The sequence below is a fragment of the Astatotilapia calliptera genome, chromosome 22 (assembly GCF_900246225.1).
Source record: "Astatotilapia calliptera chromosome 22, fAstCal1.2, whole genome shotgun sequence".
Classification (NCBI taxonomy): domain Eukaryota; kingdom Metazoa; phylum Chordata; class Actinopteri; order Cichliformes; family Cichlidae; genus Astatotilapia; species Astatotilapia calliptera.
The window spans coordinates 3,302,298-3,322,402 of record NC_039322.1 but is presented as its reverse complement, the minus strand read 5'-3'; the positions used below and the strand labels follow the sequence as shown (position 1 = coordinate 3,322,402).

At 39.1% G+C, this 20,105-nt stretch overlaps 1 protein-coding gene across 3 annotated transcripts; it reads right to left on the bottom strand.

Moving 5' to 3' along the window:
• Nucleotides 1-42: 42 nt before the first annotated feature.
• On the bottom strand, nucleotides 43-19,216 carry LOC113015068 (cell division control protein 42 homolog). 3 transcript variants are annotated; one of them, XM_026156988.1, is made up of 6 exons: nucleotides 19,124-19,216; nucleotides 13,668-13,772; nucleotides 5,130-5,202; nucleotides 4,409-4,518; nucleotides 3,932-4,129; nucleotides 43-3,144 (listed from the first exon to the last, which is right to left on the bottom strand). In XM_026156988.1, the coding sequence occupies exons 2-6, from the start codon at nucleotides 13,770-13,772 to the stop codon at nucleotides 3,055-3,057; spliced, it is 576 nt and encodes a 191-aa protein (XP_026012773.1). In that variant the 5' UTR covers nucleotides 19,124-19,216; the 3' UTR covers nucleotides 43-3,054. The 3 variants fall into 3 exon arrangements, with proteins under 3 accessions (XP_026012773.1, XP_026012772.1, XP_026012774.1); XM_026156987.1 differs by having other exon boundaries at nucleotides 19,133-19,216; XM_026156989.1 differs by lacking the exon at nucleotides 19,124-19,216 and adding an exon at nucleotides 18,995-19,117.
• Between the last annotated feature and the right edge of the window lie 889 nt (nucleotides 19,217-20,105).

Below are 20,105 nucleotides of genomic sequence, written 5' to 3'. Positions count from 1 at the left end.
TTTTCTAATTTCAACAAATAAAGTCCCAGTGAAAAAAAAACATTCAAGTACTGGTTTTATTATTTCCAAACACCCACCACTTCCAACATTCATCTTTTAAAACATCTTTAATTCTTGCTTCGGCTCTCATGTTTCTCTCCTGCCATTAGAAGCTTGTTATCACTTAGTTTCAACCCGGCCAGCAATACTCGAACCAGCTGTTGGCACTCAACCATCAAGTGTCAGTAAAAACGTCTAAAGAGAAAAGGAATTAAAATTCCAGAAACACCAAGTTAAAAAAAATCACCAGGAAACAATAAAGAAAAAAAATCTATATAATACTTATAATCATCCATACATAATCAGAATAAACCATCATCAACCATAGAAAAGAAACAGGAGGGAAAGTGGAATTTCAGTTCATTTGAATGGGAAATGATTTCAGTTTAAAGGTTTCAAATGTGTTACTGACTCCTGATCAGTGTCAGAGAACTTTAACATCTCACCAGTCATACCGCCTTAAACCATCCTCAGATCAGAGGTTTGTTGATTGTAGCTTTAACTAACTTTATGAAAGATGAATAAAAACAAGCAGCACCGACTCTTTCAGTCCAAGTTTGCTGTCAGAGCAGCAGGTTTCAATAAATGACTGGGAAAATTCAGTCACTGAGGAGGGTTTTTTCTAAAGGTCAGCGCAGCACTTCCTTATTTAAAGGTAGTAAAATGAAATATAAAAACTGTGAAGCCGCTAGAAGATGAATGAAGGTAGAACTGATGTCTTTAAAAGACTCAACTTTAACTTCTCAAACACTGATCAGTCTGATTTTAGCCAATGAAATGACACACAGAATCCTTTAAACCAGCCTAATCCCCTTTAAGGCCTCCAGGAGGAGCCAACGAGTCACCAGAGAACCACCTCGGGTTCTAGCCTGGAGCAGCGAAGCAGGAGTGAACAAAACAAGAGGAGGTCACACGTGGGCCGTTTGTCTGTGTCGACTTTAACAGTTTAATAAGGTGGAAAACATTTAAGAAACTTAAAAAAGGCGCGTCTCACAGTTTTCACACAGTGACTCGTTCTAAAGGAACATTTCGCCCAATCTTTTTCAATATCTCTACTAATGTTTACAGTTAAAAGTTATTGTTAGGAGTTATATAATGTTGTGTGCAGTTGCATGCAAATTCTTGCAAAACATTCCCGTTTCTGTGGTCAGGTGAAAACTGCATGACTTCAGATTTCCTGAATATCCCACATTTGTCCTGTTACCAGGTGGAACTTGAGAAATCTCAGACAATTCAAGACTTAAAGAGTCTGAATATTATTTTTGTTACTTTGGAAAGCAATGCATCCACATGAGAACATCGAGTTTCTAACTTCTCTCAGCTACAGATTGAGGCACTGTTAGCTACTGTGCACACCAATGCATGTGTTGTCCTGTAACGTGCAGCTTCTGCCCAGTTAGTAAATGTTTAGTCTCAGTTATTCTTTTTGACACGGATGAAGTCAAGTTACAGAACTCGCACCTACAGCACGCAGAGGCGTTATAAGGAGGAGACACGGCTCTCAAACAATCCTAAACTGAAGGCTACTGGAGCTGCAGCGGTTAGCAGCGTTGCCTCACAGCAGGAAGGTTCCTTGTTTGAATCCCCTGGTCGGTTTGCAGGCGTGAGTTCACTCCAGCATGTTGGGTTAAACGCTCATTCTTTCAGTGTTTGGAGGAAACAGCTAGGAGGTTTTTTTTACTGCCCAAAGGTGTCGGCTAGATGTTTGTTGATGCTCTTTTTGTTGCTTTTTTGAAACCAGTGACCGAATAAAACAGCACTAATGTTGACTTTCTTATGATCAACACTTTTGATTACATTTAAATCTACAGTTTAAGCAGAGGTGGATGGGTTTATCTACTTTAGGATTTATCTGACCTTGTGTTGGGATCAAACTACAGCTGCTTGGAAAGATGTCCTGCTTTCTTCAAAAGGACTTGCTTGAATTGTATTGTGGATACATTAAGAGCAAACTAGCTCCTTTACCTCAAGTTTCACAGGATTTTTCGCCACAGGATGAGAATGTCAACAAAGGCTTTCTAGAAGCAAACACAGCCACTCAGCAGCTACGCTGAAACACCTCTGGACAATTATTTTAAAGCACTACCTTAAATACTTTTAACTTCACCGCTGACCAGGACATCAAAACTGCACTTACAGAAGCAACAGTCAAATCTAATCAAAGCAGCTCTACAGGTTTGACTTGAAATAGGCTTTTTTCTCCTGTAGGTTATTATTTTTTGTATTTAGAGAGTCCTCAGCTGAAAATCTACGAGTGCCACGTGTCTCTCTTATGTCTTACACAAATCCACAAAGCCTGCACAACTGCATATGATTTTTTGGTTTAAAGGTTAAAAATAAAAATTCAAAATCTGTAAACAGAGTTAATCTTTATGTTAACAAAAGAAAAGGGAAAAATACTGCTCAAAGTTTTTTTGTTTTAACGTGGAAAAGTTAACAAATTAAAAAAAGCTATTGTTGAGATCAACAGTGTAGCGCCCGTCACTGCTACTGTACACCACAGCCGTTCAAACTCTGATTACCAAATTATTTCAAGGCTATGAAATCAACAGCAGATCAATCACTAACACAAGTGTCACAAATATAAAGCAGCAGTTTACTGACCCAACACATTGTTCCCAACATTTATTTCAGATATTTTATACAGTTCCTTGTAGATTTTTTTAATGATTTTAAAAGTTTTTGTTAAGTTTCAGCTGCTAACGTGACTCCATCCATTGTTTGTATCTTCAAGGCATCTGAGGTTTAAACTACTATTGCTCAATCTGCTTCCTGCGATTATTAAAACCCTGTTTCCAGGTTAGCGAAGAGTGTTGCTCAAACATGTTAGTCATGTTACGGTGATGAAAACAAAGCGCCTATCCGTTCTAACACCACACCCACGTTAAGTCACTATGGCTGAAGGCACTGTTTAAATGCGTCTACCCTCCCCCCCTCAGTTCCCATCTGGGTTAATAATCTCCTCCTGGTCCACCTCCACCTTCTCCTATCCTCTTCTTCTTCTTGTCGTGGCGTCTACAACAGAACGCAGCGCTTTTTGGGTTTGGTGTCCGGAGGCTCCAGAGCTGCCAGGATGGCCTCGTCAAACACGTTCTTCAGTCCCCTCTAAATAAACAAAAACAACCCATTACTAAATAAATAAATAATAATTAATTTAAAAAAAAAAAAATGAATTCAAATTTAAATTTCAAAATTCAAAATTCAATTCACATTTAAAAAGAAAGAAAATTCTACAAAGGAAACTAGAAATGAAAATAGACGACGTCGCCATCCTTTTAGACCGAGGTGGAGTTCTGCCACAGATCTCTGCATGCCTCAAATTTACTTGCAATAAAACAAAGTAAAATAACAAATACTTTTTTCTAATGACCGGAGCTCCTGTCCTCTCGCTGAATGTGCTAGGGGAGGCGGTTTCTGTCTAGCTCTACCAAAAAATACATAAAAATAAATAAAAGAATTTGACTAAATAACATGACCGTATGTAGAATAAGTAGATTAACATGTAGGAGGAAAGTCTTCTGTTTTTAACTAATCAATTACATTTAAGAAGACTTTTTTTAAAGCAGGTAAACACTTGTTCAAATACTAGTTTCAGTTCCTATTTAATACTCACAGGTAATTGTCTGATGATGATTTATTTTTAAAAGTGCTTTTTAAAAGCTGATTAGCAGTTGTAACCAGAATCATGCCTAGTACACGGAGCCACGTGGAAATGAGCCGTTTACAGTTTCACATCTGGACACAGACAGTTCTGTAGCTACACGTCGCCACACTTATTAGACTTAACTGTGAAACTTCCTTTGACCTCATCAGTTTATCTTTTCAGACCTGAGCTCACATGGATACTAAAGGCCTGTTTCTCCCACTCAGACGACTACTTCTTTCTCCGTACCTGCGTCAGAGCCGAACACTCCACGTATTTGACGGCCTTCAGCTCACGAGCCAGTTTTTCTCCGCTCTCACAGCTCAGGGCTCGCTGTTTGTTCTTGGCCAACTTCTCCAGGGTGTTGCTGTCGTCTCTGAGATCCACCTGAGTCCCCACCAGCAGGAAGGGCGTCCGTGGGCAGTGGTGTGAAATCTCTGGCACCCACTGTGAAAAGACAAGGTCAAGGTCAGGCTTGATGGACTTTAAATGCAACTCCAACTGACCTGAACCCTCCTCTGTGTCCTTAAAGTTACACTGTGAACAAATTTAGATCTAAAACCAAGCTGATGGTGTTCTCAATTAATTTTTACTGAGAAGACAATAACTTGTCATAGTAAATAATTTGGTTTACAGATTATTCTGACAGCCCTTGTTTAAAAAGGTAAAATGTACATGTGTCAATCTTAATCTAGAAACAAAAAACACAGAGAGAGCTAAACAAACCTTCTCTCTGACGTTCTCGAAAGATGAAGGTGATACAACAGAGAAACAAACGAGGAAGACGTCAGTCTGAGGGTAGCTGAGGGGTCGCAGTCTGTCGTAATCCTCCTGACCTGCAGGGGGAGGCACGAGATGACAAAATTAAGCTAATAGAGATAAAAAAACAAAACAAAGCTTCAGGTCCAGTTGAGGTGGGCTCCAGAACTGAGTCAATGCCCATATTAAAGTGTCCAACTTTGGACCACACATGAACATGCGCAGCGTGCTACAAAACAAAAACCTTCCACCCTCTTCACCATAACGACGCAGCGGGTATTTTCATTTAAACATATGGATACTGTAAAGGTTTAATCTTAGGAGTGTGGCTTGTTTATTTGACAGGTAAATGTGGAGCAGATCGCAGTCCACTCGGTCTCACCTCCACCAGCTAACATCTCACACTACCAAAAACTCTCACTCTCTGACTTCCTGTTTTACCAAAAGTGGTGGTGAGATGTAGCCAAAAATTAAGATTTCATGATGCATTTTTTTCCCCCAGGAAGTTTTCATCATCTTTTTGACAGAAGAGGGTTAGCACATTGACTTAGTTTTATTTTTAGGTTTTGTAGTGCTTTTAACTCCACTAAAAAAAACCTTTCTGTAAATATTAGGCAGTCACTGCTCGTGGGAGTGTGTTCGGTGTTCCTACAGTGAATTAACTGAAATGGTTTTAGATTTTTTTTACCTGCAGTGTCAAACAGTCCCAGAGTGTACGGCTCTCCACCGATCATCACCGTCACGGCATAGTTGTCGAACACCTGGGGGACAAAGAGGGGAAAAGGTGAGAAAACAGAAGCCGGATGATATGACAGAGAGAGCAGAAAACAAAAAAAGGAAGTAAAGTGTAGACTGGAAGAAGACTTCTTGAGTTGTTAAATCGTTGAAAAAGGAAGTGCTTTCCTAGTGATTTTGTTTGACAGACGTTCAGCACCGCTGTCATACAAATCAGACAACTCCAGTGTTGAATGTGCAAAGTTAAAAAGGCTAAAATATGAGCACATGATGCTCCATTAAGCAAATCTTTAAGTCATTAAACAGTGGATGAGCGCACCCATCAGCGGTTTCACACCTACAGTTTATTTCCTCCGGTCAGAATCAGTTCAGTTTCTAAACGTGTCAACTGAAAAAGAACAATTTATGTTGGGCGGCTAGTTGCTAGCCTGTGCACATCTATAGTACCTCATGCTTCACAGAATACAAAGAAATAACCGCACGTGACTACGGGAAGTTGTTTTTTTTTTTAGCTCAAACTTTCAACATCTACATGGTAATTGGGCCTGACTGAGCTCGTATCCTGTTCACACCACAAACGAACTGCTGAGTTCATTTGGAACCGCACAGAGACGTCCTCCAAAGGGTCTCGGTGCGGTTGTTTTTGTCCGCACTCGAGTGCGATTATATTTACATCTGCACAAACGAACTGCAGCAAGAGGGAAAATGAGAAAGTGATTTAAACTGACTAAACACCGCAGGCGTTCACCTCCATGAAACCGATCATTTCCAGTGTTGAGAACGTGTGAAGTGGATTTCTTAACATTGTGTGCTGTATCTAAGACCACTGTCTGGATCTGTATGATGTGATTCAGAGCTGTTATTCTCAAAATTGCCATCTTGGCCAGAGAAATCCAACCTACGTGCTGTTCAACCCTTCTTTTTGAGAGGTGCAGCTACTCGGCCTGGTGTAAAAGAAATCAGGATTATTGTGAACTGTGAATCATGCAAAGCTACTGCAGTAGGGTCCAATGATAAAGATATGGAACTGGAAATGGGTAAAACAGCTGCCCTTTAAATAGTTTATTGCATACATGATCTTTACCAAATTACATGAAATGATGGAAACTGAATATTGTTTTGTTGTTGTTCAGGTAAACAGACCTGCTGCGTCTTGGTTCAGTCCTTCCTTTTATTTAATCACAGCCATACCTTCAGGCTGCTGCTGTGTACAATAAAACAGTCCAGTCCCAACACGCCTGCTAACCTTGGCTCGGCGGACGTGCGCTAAAGCAGGGAGTGTTCATGGTGATGACCTCATGCAGTATAAAACAAGGTACGGTCACAGTAGCTGACTGGAAATGCTTGTTGCACGACGATCTTCATAGAGACATGTTTCATCAGCGAGTTTCAAGCTGCTCGACTGTTTCACAAAACAATCAGCATCATTTTGAACTATAACTGTAATGTTATATTACAGTTATAGTTATTCATTAACTTAAAAATACAGGCTCAGCTTTTAGTCTCGTCTTGGACTGAAAACCGTTTCGGTCACTTAAAGCAACGAGTCTTCACAAGGAGTTTACTTTAAATACTATTCAGATTGGAAACACTGCAAATGAAATGATTAAACAGGCAGAGCTGATTGACCTGCAGACCGTTGGGTGCACACCAGTGGGTGTTTGTGCTCGTGAAGCCCATCTTATTTGGGAGCTGCTGGTCACTGCTGGCCCACAGCCTCCATTGTGTCTGTTTGTGCAGACGGCTGTGAAGCGAGACCCTCGAGACAGCGAGACAGCAGACTTGGAGGCATCAGAACAATTGGATGGTAGCCACAGGTCGAGGGAGAAACAGCTAAAGCAGACAGCCAAAAACCACTTTGGTCGCACGCCACCAAAAGTGAATCAGGCGAGATGAGTCAGCAGACGACAGCTTTTCTGGCACGCAAAACATTTTGGGACCCACCAGAGGTTCTGGTCTTCCATCAAAGTAAAATGTTTTTGTTTAATTGCTGAAACTTAACAGAAAGTTCAGTCAAATGACCGAGGATAGCAGGAAAACGCACTGACGTCTGGAAAAGTCACAGACTTTTCGCCTTAGTTATATGCAGACAAATCATGATTATGTGTAATCACGCTCAAAGATCCTGAGCCAGTAAGAAATCCCAGTTAACTGTTAACTGGTTTTACAGGATTTGGCATTAACACGACGGTTTACCATCTTTTTTTAACCCAATGCTAACCTAATGTCCAGAGAAGCTGCTGCTACAACTGTTCAAAATTTCTTCTACTTGTCTGTTTGTTGGTTGTTTATTTTCCTTCCGAGCACAAAGAGGCAGAATTGACCCGACGTTTGATAGACTGATGAAACAGTTCAGAGTGTGCGACACACACGCAGAGAAATGGACAAACAGAGACAGAAGTGCCCTTCAGGTCAAGTTTGGACAGAAACACTGAGTAACTGGCCCCTCCTCTCAAACATCCACCACACAGACAGAAGAAGAGACACAGGTTTGATGGTAAGAGCTTTGGATGGAGCTCCGACTACAGAAGCTGCTGGAAACAGATCACAGCAGACACAGTGGGGAAAGAAAGCGCTGTGCCGAACGGTGTCCCGACTGTGCTGTTACGATAACTGTATTTATATGCCGTTTCAGTTTCATACAGAGCCAAACAACAGCCTGAAATTAAACAATAAACACACTCCTTGTAAAATGTGACAGGTTTGACATCAGATTCCTGTAAGGTGACTTGTTGGTGAGGAATTACTTCCTGGAGAAGACTTACTCTCTCCTAATTTCTTACTGTGTGGCTTGTTTGTCAGCAGATTGACAGGAAACGATGCAGACACATAATACAGCACTGATGTATAGTTGCTCCACACACACACACACACACACACACACACACACACACAGAGCAAACATGAAACAGAAAGCGTACAGGAGAATAAAGTGTTTTGTCTAAAACAAGACATTGCTCAACTTAATGCTGCATGATGACTAGTCTCAAAGATTAGGGTTCATTAAGTATGTTGGTGACATTAAGTAAAAAGGCGGTGATTAACAACAGGAGAATGCAGGTAGGAACAGGATGTTGCACAGGAATAACAACAATGTGACAGTAAGCAATAAAAACAAAATAACACAGCTTTTGCTGAATCATGTTGGAGGTGTATAAAATCGTATTACTATTCACGGATGATAAAAAATAATAAGCATAAAAAGTTGCATTTATGAGGAAAGAAAGTAAAATTTTACAATAAAACTTTGTTCTTGATATCCTTTTTTACATTTATATGAAAGTATTTCCACTTCTGTCTTGAAAAGCACCTTTATTCTGAAAATATCACAGTAATTATAATCAGTATTTTGATAATAAAGTTAAGTCTTTAGTACTTATATAAAGGTTTTCCTACATGTAGCGCTAATAAGGAAAAAAAGAGCTCTATGCTAATATTTTCATTAGTAGGAAGCCACAGACGAGCTGAAAACTACATACAGCTAATACGTTAAGATATGTTTTTACATTATTTTTTTCAGTGGGTAATAATAATAATAATAATAATAATAATAATAATAATAATGGATTGCATTTATATAGTGATTTTCAAGGCACACAAAGCGCTTTACAATGCCACTATTCATTCACACACTGGTGGAGGCAGCTGCAGTTGTAGCCACAGCTGCCCTTGGGCAGACTGACAGAAGCGAGGCTGCCATATCGCGCCATCGGCCCCTCTGGGCAACACCAGTAGGCGGTAGGGTAAAGTGTCTTGCCCAAGGACACAACGACCAGGACAGAGAGCCCGGGGATCGAACTGGCGACCAGACAGAAAGCAAACAGTCCAGTCTCGGCAAACAGAGGTGGTCACGTGATGCCCTCACTTCTACTCTTGTTGACTGAGTTTAAGAAGAAGCAGAGCGCATTTTTAAATATAAAAGGGAAAGCTCATAACAACAATGTGGCATTTAAACAATGCATTTGAAATAAAGTAGTTGTACATAAACAAATAATAGATAAATACTGACATGACCATTCCTGCATATACGAGGTACGCCAAACATACAGCCCGGGGAAGAACGAGCCTATTAAAGCAGCGGTTCCCAACCCCTGAGCCACGGACCGGTAAGGGTCTGTGAGACGTTTGGTACCGGGCCGCGAGAGTTGAGGCTCGGGGTGAAATTTATGGTGGTCAGGGTTTTTATCATTAACTCTCTTTCCCTAGGTATTTTCCCATTAAACTTTAATGCATTTAAAAGACCAAAGTACTTTCTGATCTTGATAAGGTTTTGGAATCATAAAGAGGTAAAATGGCAAATACTACTGTTGTTTAAGCTACAAAACAGTCTAGATGTGAAGGTTGTGCTTTTATACGACAACAATAATCAGTAACAGCCGTATTAATACTGGAAAAAAAAGTGCATTTTTTAACATTAAAAAAAAAAAGAAGATCTTGTTTTAGTAATTGGTGGCCGTCAAAAATCGTAATAAAAATTCAAACAGAATTGGTTGAACGACATTTGTACTGAAGAGTTAAAAATAGTGGAGTGGAAGCGAGGTGAGTGAGATGGACAGTCTGACAGGAAGAGAAAGATAAAAGTTGAGTCAGCACTGTTGCTTCCGCAATTCTCAAACAGTGCTGACTGCTGACAGATCAAGCAATGGCACCAACAGAAAACAGAAGACAATTACTCATCAGTTTGCAGTCCCTACTCACAGACCCTACCCATCATCAATTAGGAGGCATTTCAGATATTTCTAGCAGGGCTGCAGAGCCTGTCAACGCTCAGCAAGCCGTTTTCTGATGGCAACAAACCACAGAGTCAGAGAATGCCGGATCAGCTGAGCTGAGGCGCACATGGACCACATTTGTGTCACGCTGCAGAGCTTGCGAAGCTTCTTCCTCATCGTGCTGCTGCAGCGTGACGCAACACTTTTGAATAGTCACGAATCAAACAGGATGTCAGGAGACAAGCACACATTTCTAATCCTGCAGGTACAGACATGAAACCACCGACTGCACGCACCAAAAATGACACAAACGTGTACAAGAATCAGAACAAACAGCGAGCGCTAGAAAGTTTACAACTTCAGGAAATGATGTGCAAAAACTCTTGAAGGTGTGAAAAAGAACTTTTTACCAAAATATCATCCAGCTTCATGCTTGAGTGCAAAAGGGTGCTGCTACCAAGATACAATTCACTAACAAATTAAAAGAGGACAGCTTAATGAATGCAGTAGGAGCTTGGACCCAGTAGCAGGGTTTATAAGTCATCATTTAACAAGCGTATTGTAAAAACTTTTAAGCCCTTCATTTTTATATGCAACATTTAACTTGTAGCATTTTCTGTGTGTGAACTGTCACAACCTCTCTCTGCCTAATGGAGAAGCTGTAGCTCAGGAGGTTAGGAGCGGTTCATCTGTAATCGCAAAGTTCGATCTGCAATGCGTTCATTGCAGTAGCAGTGTGTGTGTGTGGTGGATAGAAAGCACTAAAGTATAAACAATAAGTGTTTGTATGAAAGGGCCATGTTGTATAAACAGAGCTGAAAAGCACTACATAAGAACCAGTCCACTTACCATTTATCAAGATGTCAGCTTAAATCTAAGGTGGAGCTTAATCAATATTTGGCTCTGTTGGCTCAGCAGTATGAGAAACACACCTCGAAGTGTAACGTAGTGTCTCCTTTTCTAACATTTCTTACTCTCTATCAAGAACATTTAGTTTTTTTTTCCACCGTGTTTTTATAGGTATAAAGAAAAGTCCAGCTTGATCATGTGTCAACCTTGAAAACTGTAACATCAGCACAAATTTAATTTAGGAACCATTTTTCAATAAAGATTAGAGGAAAGTGGGTCAACCAAGTTATTCCATGTAAAAATGTTTGATGACCATTACTGGTTTAAATCTATATTGAGAAAAATATTCCATGAAAGACAAGTGACCTTATATCGCCTTTGGGCTTTTGGAGCCTTGACCTGACTTTTAAAAAAATAATTGGAAAAAAAAAAAAAAAAAAAGCACTATGCTGCTGAAAAATGAAAAATAGATATTTGCAAAATTCTGCCTAAATATGTATTTTACCTGGTTAATGTGTGTGTGTGTGTGTGTGTGGGGGGGGGGGGGGGGGGGGTGGTCTGCAGCACCACTGCAAGGGAGGCGGACGCACCTGAGCGGCACCCGCAATCACGCCTCGCCGCCTTAACGTCTGTGCCATCTATGCTGTTGTGTTATTGTTGGTGTGTGTCGGGCTGTGAGCTGAAACGCTACAGCCGGCTGTATGCGTACAGCAACCGTGTGAGAAAAGTGGTCAATAAAGAGATGCTGAAAAGCGTGTTCATGCAAACATCGTCGGGTCTGCCGTGACATGTTTACAACGGGACTTCTGCTCCTGAACTTTTGCGCACAGCGTCTGCAAATCGGGGCTGTATGAAGTCACTTTCATCTTTATGCAGGACTGTAAGCTGTCGTCTGTGGGGCGTGAGCGGTGTTTGTCTTTTAACATAGTTCACGGTGGAGAACAGCTGCTGACATAATGTGGATCCGAAGATCCATAATTGGCCTGCCTGGGGTTGAAAGTCTCGATAAATCCATGGCGTTTCGGTGGGTACACCGGCTTCTGTGAGTGTGACGCTTATTTTGAGCGATGAAAAAATTATAAAATATAATTTTATTTTTATATTTCAATATCACAATAATCTTCCAATTTAGAACTACAAGTTAAAAAAAAGAACTAACATAAATAAAATACACTTCAGCAAAATACTTTAATTTATTTTCCCAAACCACGCGGAGCCGCACTAGAAGGACTAAAGAGCCGCAGGTTGCCGACCAATTGTTTAAGATATTTGAGAAAAATATATGTGATGTAATTTCAAGGTGCTGCTGACCGAAACAGTTATAATAACACTAGAAATGTTATTAGAAAACACTGGATATATCTGGAGACCAAACATCAACGTCTCATACAAACTTTGCCTACTATAAATGAACACAGTGAGACCAAATGCAAAAAGGAGGTTTGTTTCAGTTTGAGTGTCTGAAAAGGTGTGTTTTATTGTTCCTTGAATCCACCTCACCTCTGCTTGAATGGCACGTGCATAGTTGATGCACATATAATAACTGAGGGCAAAGCTTGTGTGAGCACAGAAAATTTAAGGGGACATGGATGTGTGCACATGTTCATCATCGGATGAAGAAATTTACAGCACTCAGTCTTAAGTTGTCCTTACCAGACTGGTACAGGTAAGTATGATTGGTCTAGGTAAACTAAAGGGGACGGGTCTTTAACTTATCTGATGAAATTTCACATATTTTTGTATCAATTATGATCATTTGTTGACCAAACTTTAGTCGTAGCGTTCCACAGGGTTCTGTGCTAGGACCAATATTTTTCTCATTATACATGTTTTCTATGTCACAGAAACACTGCACATATTTTGATTTATTTGGCAATGATACACAATTAGATCAGGAAACACATAAATTAGTAAACTACAGGCTTGTCTCAAACAATTCAATTCCTGGATGACCTGTAATTTTCTACTTCTACATTCAGACATATTTACACATAGAAAGCTTTGAAATGACTACTGAAGTCTGTTGATTTTATATTAAAAAAAAAGACACATATTTATATGTGCTTCACATCAAGAAAGTTTCACATCACTAATTTGCCAATGCACTTCTTCTACAACTTCTCAACCACTACATGATGTTTTGCTGTGGAACACTCCTAACAGACCTAGAGAAGTGAGAGTTACTGCTGCAGCACGTTTCATTTTGAATTTATCTGCACAAAATATTTGAAATGTTACAGTTACAAGCAAGCCGTTTGCTTATATATCGTTTTACACAGCATAATGAAAATAAAGGATGAACAAACAGCCTGACTACAATGACTTGATTCAAACTTGTTATTGATCAAAGTAAAGTTCATCCTGTTTTTTTATTAAAATGATACACTTGTACCGCAGTACATGCAATACGTTTATGTACATATAAATGAAATGTAATCTTCTTTGAAGGTGATGTGTGTTAACGCATTTTCAATAGAACTGATCCAAGCCCATCAAAAGCCATTAAAAAAATATTTCAGTATAAAATATAAGAGTCATAAACGACCCAACTTGGTACTTTCAGTTCTTAAAAGACTCCAGAGTTTTATTACAGTGTACTACTACCAAGTTTTGGTACCCATTCCCATCTTTTAAAAATAAAAGTGAAGCTGAAATATGAGTGACACTCTCTCACTGAACTGGAAAGGTATGTGCATGCTGTAAATACAGTGGCGTCGATACTGACGATACTTTTTTCAGAAACCTGTTTATGTAACCTACGTACAGCATTTACCCATCTATCAGTATCACTCCACAGGAAAGACCTGCACACTGGGTGTTACAAGGAATAAAGTGGCCCGTGCTGCTGCTGTGCGTCAGCTCTCTGTCATTTCAAGTATTATTACTTTGGGGAAGTGAAAAAGTTACTCGTGTTATTTGAGACTACTCACCGTAGGAACGTATTCAGAGGGAAACTTGTTTGTCGTGTATGAGATGAGCAGGCATGTCTTTCCCACTGCACCGTCACCCACCACCACACACTTTATAGTTTGCATCTGAGGAGGAGAAAAGTAGAAAACCTTCTTATTAAAACAAACACAATCTCCATCTGTGTGTTTGTTTCTTTATCCCTGAACTGATCCTAAAACCACAAGGAGCTAGCTACCAAACCTGGCACACAGGTACACCTTAGATCCCTGAGGTGTTCCTATGTATGTCATATATTTAAACGTCATCATGTTGCCTAGTAACCACCTACCAATGGGCTGATATGGCTCATTTATCGCATTTTTGCACCTTACAGAACCTTATAAAAAAATCACCATATCATTTTTATTTCACACAAAATTTTATTTTTATCCACAAAATTGAACTGTGCACCGATATAATGCACCTACAACACCTTATGAAAACACCTTCTTGTTTTAATTTCATGATTAAAAACACCACATTTAAATCCACAAAAGTTAGCATAGTAGCATAGTGAGCATATGCTGGTTAAGAAAAAAGGACATATCAGTAACTAAGTGTACAACAGATGTGAGACAGGGAAGTGGGGTCTCTGGAAGACTGCTGGAATGACAAAATAAGCCCCTGACAGACCTTAATCAGGTGTTTGTCCATAATGAAAGTAATTAGATATGTTATACATAATGGAAATCACCTGATGAGTGTTGCCTTTAAGACAAAAGCAACTTTTTGAGACAATCTGTACCAAGTCTAAAAGGATCTATGAGAATAATCTAAGGTTTAATCTACTTGAATCACTGAGAATGAAAGTATTAATAGGCTGTAGTTGTACTTCAGTCATTATCAAACTGAGCATCCGGTGCAACTGCTACATTTCAGGGGCTTTCCATAAGCGAGGTGATGCCCTGCTCTTGATTCTGCACCTCCCACCAATGCTTCATGTGCAGAAGGGTAACCATGGCAACATAACTGTATACAAACAAGCCTTGACAATATGAGACAAAAGATTTCAGTCATTACAGTCGATGCTTACGACACAATTTCCAGTTACTTTTAATTAAGTTTTAGTGCAAGCAGACACAGCTGCTCTGTAACAGGTTGATTTTATACAGAAGCAAATAAATGTGAGAAAACGACTTCTCCAACCACCCTCTTAATCAAATGATTTTTATCTACATGTAATTTCCACACAACTTTAGTATATCAAATGAAGTCATGTATAAATTTTAGCTTCATACTGTGAGTGTTTTCCAAGTTGCAGGCCCTCAAAGTAGACAACGGGCTATATTTTGTGTCGTTTCATCTGTATTATTTTTTCACCCTATCTTCAGGGCTAAAAAAACACATTTAGGTGTTGTTAAAAACATCACTCAAATAAATCAAGTGTCCAAATCTCATGCCAAAATTTTGTTTGAGAATTGTTTTTCAACTTTGAGCACCAGTTTATAGGGATATATCACCAGCAAAATCTCACACAGTAATGCCAGTAGGCATTGTTACACTGGCTCTTTGGTCTGTTTTCTTATAACTCCCCTGGACAAAACCTACATGCATTTCTGGACAGCTTTAAGGGTCATATTAACATGCAAGATTTTCTATGTAGTTATGTTTTGATACTATGCTCAACTTGCCACTGTGTTGTGTCAAGTAAGAGGGCGAAGCATTAACTAATTTACTATGTATAGATGCTTATGGGTGATCAAAATGTAGATTAAATTACTTTTACAAACACCTGCTCAGTTGCAGGTTTAAGAATTATTAAATGGTTTTTATGCCCTTTTTTCTCTGCCTGTTTGCATCAGGTGATATGAAAATGCAGAGTCAGTATGAGACTGGCTGATGGAAACACTGCCTGGTCTGTGGCGCGATGTTTACTACACAATGACTAGAGAACCTGTGACCTCTCTGATGCCGAGCAGCTCTCATACCCACTCTGCGGCTTCATTAAGAAGGACAATGGTTAGAGGGCTATGGCCTGCCACTTCATCACTGGCTCTTTGTTTGGGTAAATTTGCAGTGCCAGAATTCAGCTGAACTCTGATGAGTCAGAAACAAGGTGGCCAGTCATTTGCAGGCATGAAGACACCAGTTATGTCTGCAGAATTCATTTGTCAGCAAAACATAGTTTTGGGAAATTAGCGCTAGCTGAGTCTTTTCAATGCCCCTTTCTGCCCCAGTTGCATCCAGATAATTTTCATTACAGGGCTCATTTCTAAAACCCTAAGCATTTTAGCTTAGGGGTGGGCTGTAGCTCAGGCGGTAGAGCAGGTCATCTACTGATCAGAAGATTGGTGGTTTGATTACTGGCTTCCCCCTAGTCTACATGCCAAATATCCTTGGGCAAGATACTAACCGACGCATCCATTGGAGTGTGAATGTGCATGAATCTTAGATAGGCACTAACAGCTTAGAAAAGGTGCTTGTGTGAATTGGTGTGACTGGCCGAATGAATTTGTTGTAGAAAGCTCTTTGAGTGCTCAGATAGAGTAGAAAAGCGCTATATAAGAACGAGTCCATTTACCATTTAGCAGAGTTCAGTTGGACTACAAAGACCAGTGAAAGATAATGTACAATTAATATTTAGTATTCTATATATGTTGAAGGACATTCTCAAATCGTCTAAATACTAAACTACTTTGGATGTCAGTTTGCCTTAAGACGCAACTACTGCTACAACTTTCAATAGCTCAGTTTTCTTGGTTGCCCGTATTGATGTCCTTATTCAAGACTAGCGAAATACTTATTGTTGAAATATGTTAGTTTAAAAGACTTGCTGTTAGACTGAACTGCTGTATTCTTGTCAGTTTACTTTGCTTTTATGGGAAAACAGAAAATATGTTTTTATAGAAAAATAACATTTTTTATGTCTGAAGAAAACTTCAATTACACTTGAGGCCAACTCCAAAAATTAGCCAAATTCATTAGCTAACATCTTGTCAATCATAAGTCATTTGCCAATAACTGCAGTTTAACACTTAGATCCACCCATCACCTGTAATGCAGTGTTTCAACACACCAAGATGGTAAACGCAAGCTTGGGACGGGACTTTTACTAGAGTAGGATGTCACGACAGCTATGTCTTTTATCTATCTGTACTGTAATAATGGTTGTGGTTGGCCGACACATTTCTACTACTGTTTGTGAGTAAAAATATTTTGTTTTCATACTATTTGGTATTTGAATAATATCAACATTAGCAATACATCAGAAATAAAGCAATGGACTTGTGTTAAATATTTTGGGATATTTAAAATTTTTACCCCTGATTTATCACAAAGGTTCTGGATGGCGCTCATTTGTAGTGAGTGTAGGCCATCAACCTGCTGTTTACTACAGCTTTTAAAATGCCGGCTGTAAAGCGTCCACATCTATTTACTCAGGAGGAGGTTGTAAAGCTTTGTGAAAGTAGTCCGATATGAGTCGATGAGTCAGTGAATCTCACTTCTGACCAATGACAGCTATACTGAGGTGAGATTAACCTTTCTGCCGGTAAGCACTCCTGCGTTTGCCAGTGTTACCTGGTATTACTGAAAGCTTCTTTGAAATGGATCAGTTGTCAGACTCTAACACTAAGCAAATAGCCTCTCATACCATTTAAGAACATAATCAAGTTGTTTATCAGAGGAAAAGTGTTATTTATACACACTCAAGCCATTAGCTGACATAATATTAGCCTATATCCGGTAGTTGTTATAGGCGGCTCATTGTCAGCTGCCCAGAGATGGGACAGTTGGATGTGTGATCTGCTGACATGAATCATATAAATATGCCTGTCGACATACACATTCCTATGCTAGAGCCCTGACTTGAGTCCAGGAGATCAGGCTTTAGGTGAAGAGGATGAGATGGAGATAAGAGAGGAGAGAGCGTTAGTGGAGGGTGTAGAAGAAGGAGGAGAGGATGAGAAATGTATCATAATTGACACTTCACAGTAGTACTCAGGAATCTGGAACGTGCTAATAGAAATACAGTGGGATACAGAGAGTTATACATCTATTATATAATTTGGCACTCCCCCACTTAAAGTCACTTCTGACTCTAAAAATAAAATTACATTAAAAATAACAGCAGGAGCCAAAACAGCAACTTTGTGGCTTTAAAAATCTAAGCAGAATGCAAAATTAATGATGTTGGTTGCATCTGTCTTTTCTATACGGTCTATGGAAACAACAGACAGACAACAGCACCTGACATTGATAAATTTTATCATTTGTTCAGATAATTAGTCAATGCATCCCATAACAATACTAACAACTGGAGTTCACCAACTCAAATGAACGTGAGCAAGAATAAACCATGTAGATAATGGTTTATTTATGCTAAAAAACAAGATACTAGTATAGCTTTATATCCTACATATCTTTCCATCCCGTTGCCTCACCCGGCTGCAGCAGATGCAGAGTTTTTTCCTTCCCTATGTGGCCAAAGGGTTGCTCATAGGGGGTCATCTGATTGTTGGGATTTTCTCTGTATTCTCTGTATTATTGTAGGAGCTTTACCTTACAATATAAAGCGCCTTGAGGCAACTGTGTGATTTAATGCTATATAAAAAAAAATTTGAACCTAATCGAATCGCCTTTAAAAGCTAAAATATCCAAAAATTTTAAAATGGTAACTTCAAGGAAAGCATAGTGTTTATAAGTTTTATATAAGACACTTTCAACTTTCGTTGTCAAATTTAAGATAGATTTTGTATGAGGTACTACCAACAGCAGTTTAATAACACCGACTCGTCAAATAGAAAAGTCAACAGAACCCTGAGCAAACACCGACAACTTCAACTTATTTATGGCAACTTTTTCAGCTGTAAATGGTTAAAAATCCATTCAAGTGTTGCTGCTTTTCACTCACTTCCGCATGTGAAGCTGTCCACTTACTTACAGTAAGATTTTAATCGCAGGCCTGCTACTTGTACAGTAACTGAGTACAGATTTCTTTATGTTTTAACGCCTAACGTCGCTACCTGCTGACAGTTTTTCACGGAAATAATCTGCTAAAAGTTTATCATTAAAAGTTTTACTTCTTCGAAGCTCGCTAAATGAGGCTAAGCTAACCTAAAGTTACATCCGCCCAGACCCCCACCCACAGCAAAATAACCTGCTTAAAAGTATTTTAACATAAAGATAATGACAAAAACAATCTTAAAAGACGCGTGTGTAAACTTTATAAATAAGAGGGTTAAACGTTGTAGTTTACCTCCCAAATATATAAAAACAAAAAAACAACGTACCGGTAACTTTGGGCAGAGATTTAACAGCGAAGCTAGCTTAAAGTTAGCTCAAGGAAATCATTTGTTTTGACAACTACCGTATAGGAGAGTGAGCTGTCAGCTCACTAACAGCCAGTTTTAACTCCGGAAAGATGAGCCCAACACCTCCCGGTGATTTTTGTGGATATTTCAGTATTTACCACCGATAAATCGTTAACGTCACTTACAGCGCCTACCTTTTCAAGCCACAGCCGCTGGACTTGCTATAATGCGGTGCTACGTTCAGGTGCTTCCTGTAAACTACCCCTCCTCACCCGAGGCGGAAGGCGGAACTATGACCCATGTTATATTCAAGTTCCTCTGTTTTTATTACTCTTCATGTATAAAAGCGTTTGTTAATTCTAACTCGCTTTAATTTAGTTAACATCACAAAAATATATAAATTAAAAGTTATGGTACATGAGTTTTTATTCATTATTTATTTAGTTTTTATTTCCGGTTTTAATTTTAAAAAAATCAAGCTTTGTGTGGAAGGTATGTGAGAATTTTTATGGCTTAAAAATTACCACGTTCCTGTACTTAAACCAATCACTGTAAAATACAATCTTTATTAATCTTTCAGTCTTTCTTTTATTAGTCTTTTATTCTGTAATTGATTTAAAACAACACGGCCACAGGTAATAGGTAATGTATTTATTATTTAAAAAAAAAATCTTATTAAAATAACACTGTATTACATTATAGTTACATTACAGTGCAGGTGTAATGTAAATTCTTGTGCAATCACAAAAAACAGGCAGGCACTCAAAGGTCTGCTCGTTATGAAATTTACATCACTGAGAAATTTTGCATCTGTAAGAAATGCAAATTTTATATTTTTTAATTTTATATTTTTCTCAGAAAAATAGAAAAATTTGCTTAACATGATCAAACACCCAGTCAGGCCTTCACCTGTCCAAGCCTATGAGAGCATCATGCTCACCACATTGGTGGCTTTGCGCAGTGACATCGTCACAGCTTGGAAACATTTATACTCCCAGTGAGAGCATGAGTAGGAGTAAAGATTTTTAAAGTTTCATCGTTTCAAACTGTTGCAACATCTCTTTCATTAACATTGCAGTAAATGCCAACACGATCATAAACTTGTGTCTTTAATTTGGCTGTGGCAACAGGGGCACTTGCTAAAATGGTAGGAAACCTGGGAGGTCA

What these genes read in the sequence shown, in the direction of transcription:
- LOC113015068 (XM_026156988.1), bottom strand. Translation starts at nt 13,772, where the DNA reads ATGCAAACTATAAAGTGTGTGGTGGTGGGTGACGGTGCAGTGGGAAAG. An exon ending in CCTCTGAATACGTTCCTACG is followed by an intron (nt 5,203 to 13,667) that starts GTGAGTAGTCTC and finishes TTTGTCCCCCAG; the next exon opens with GTGTTCGACAACTATGCCGT. An exon ending in GGGACTGTTTGACACTGCAG is followed by an intron (nt 4,519 to 5,129) that starts GTAAAAAAAATC and finishes CTCCCCCTGCAG; the next exon opens with GTCAGGAGGATTACGACAGA.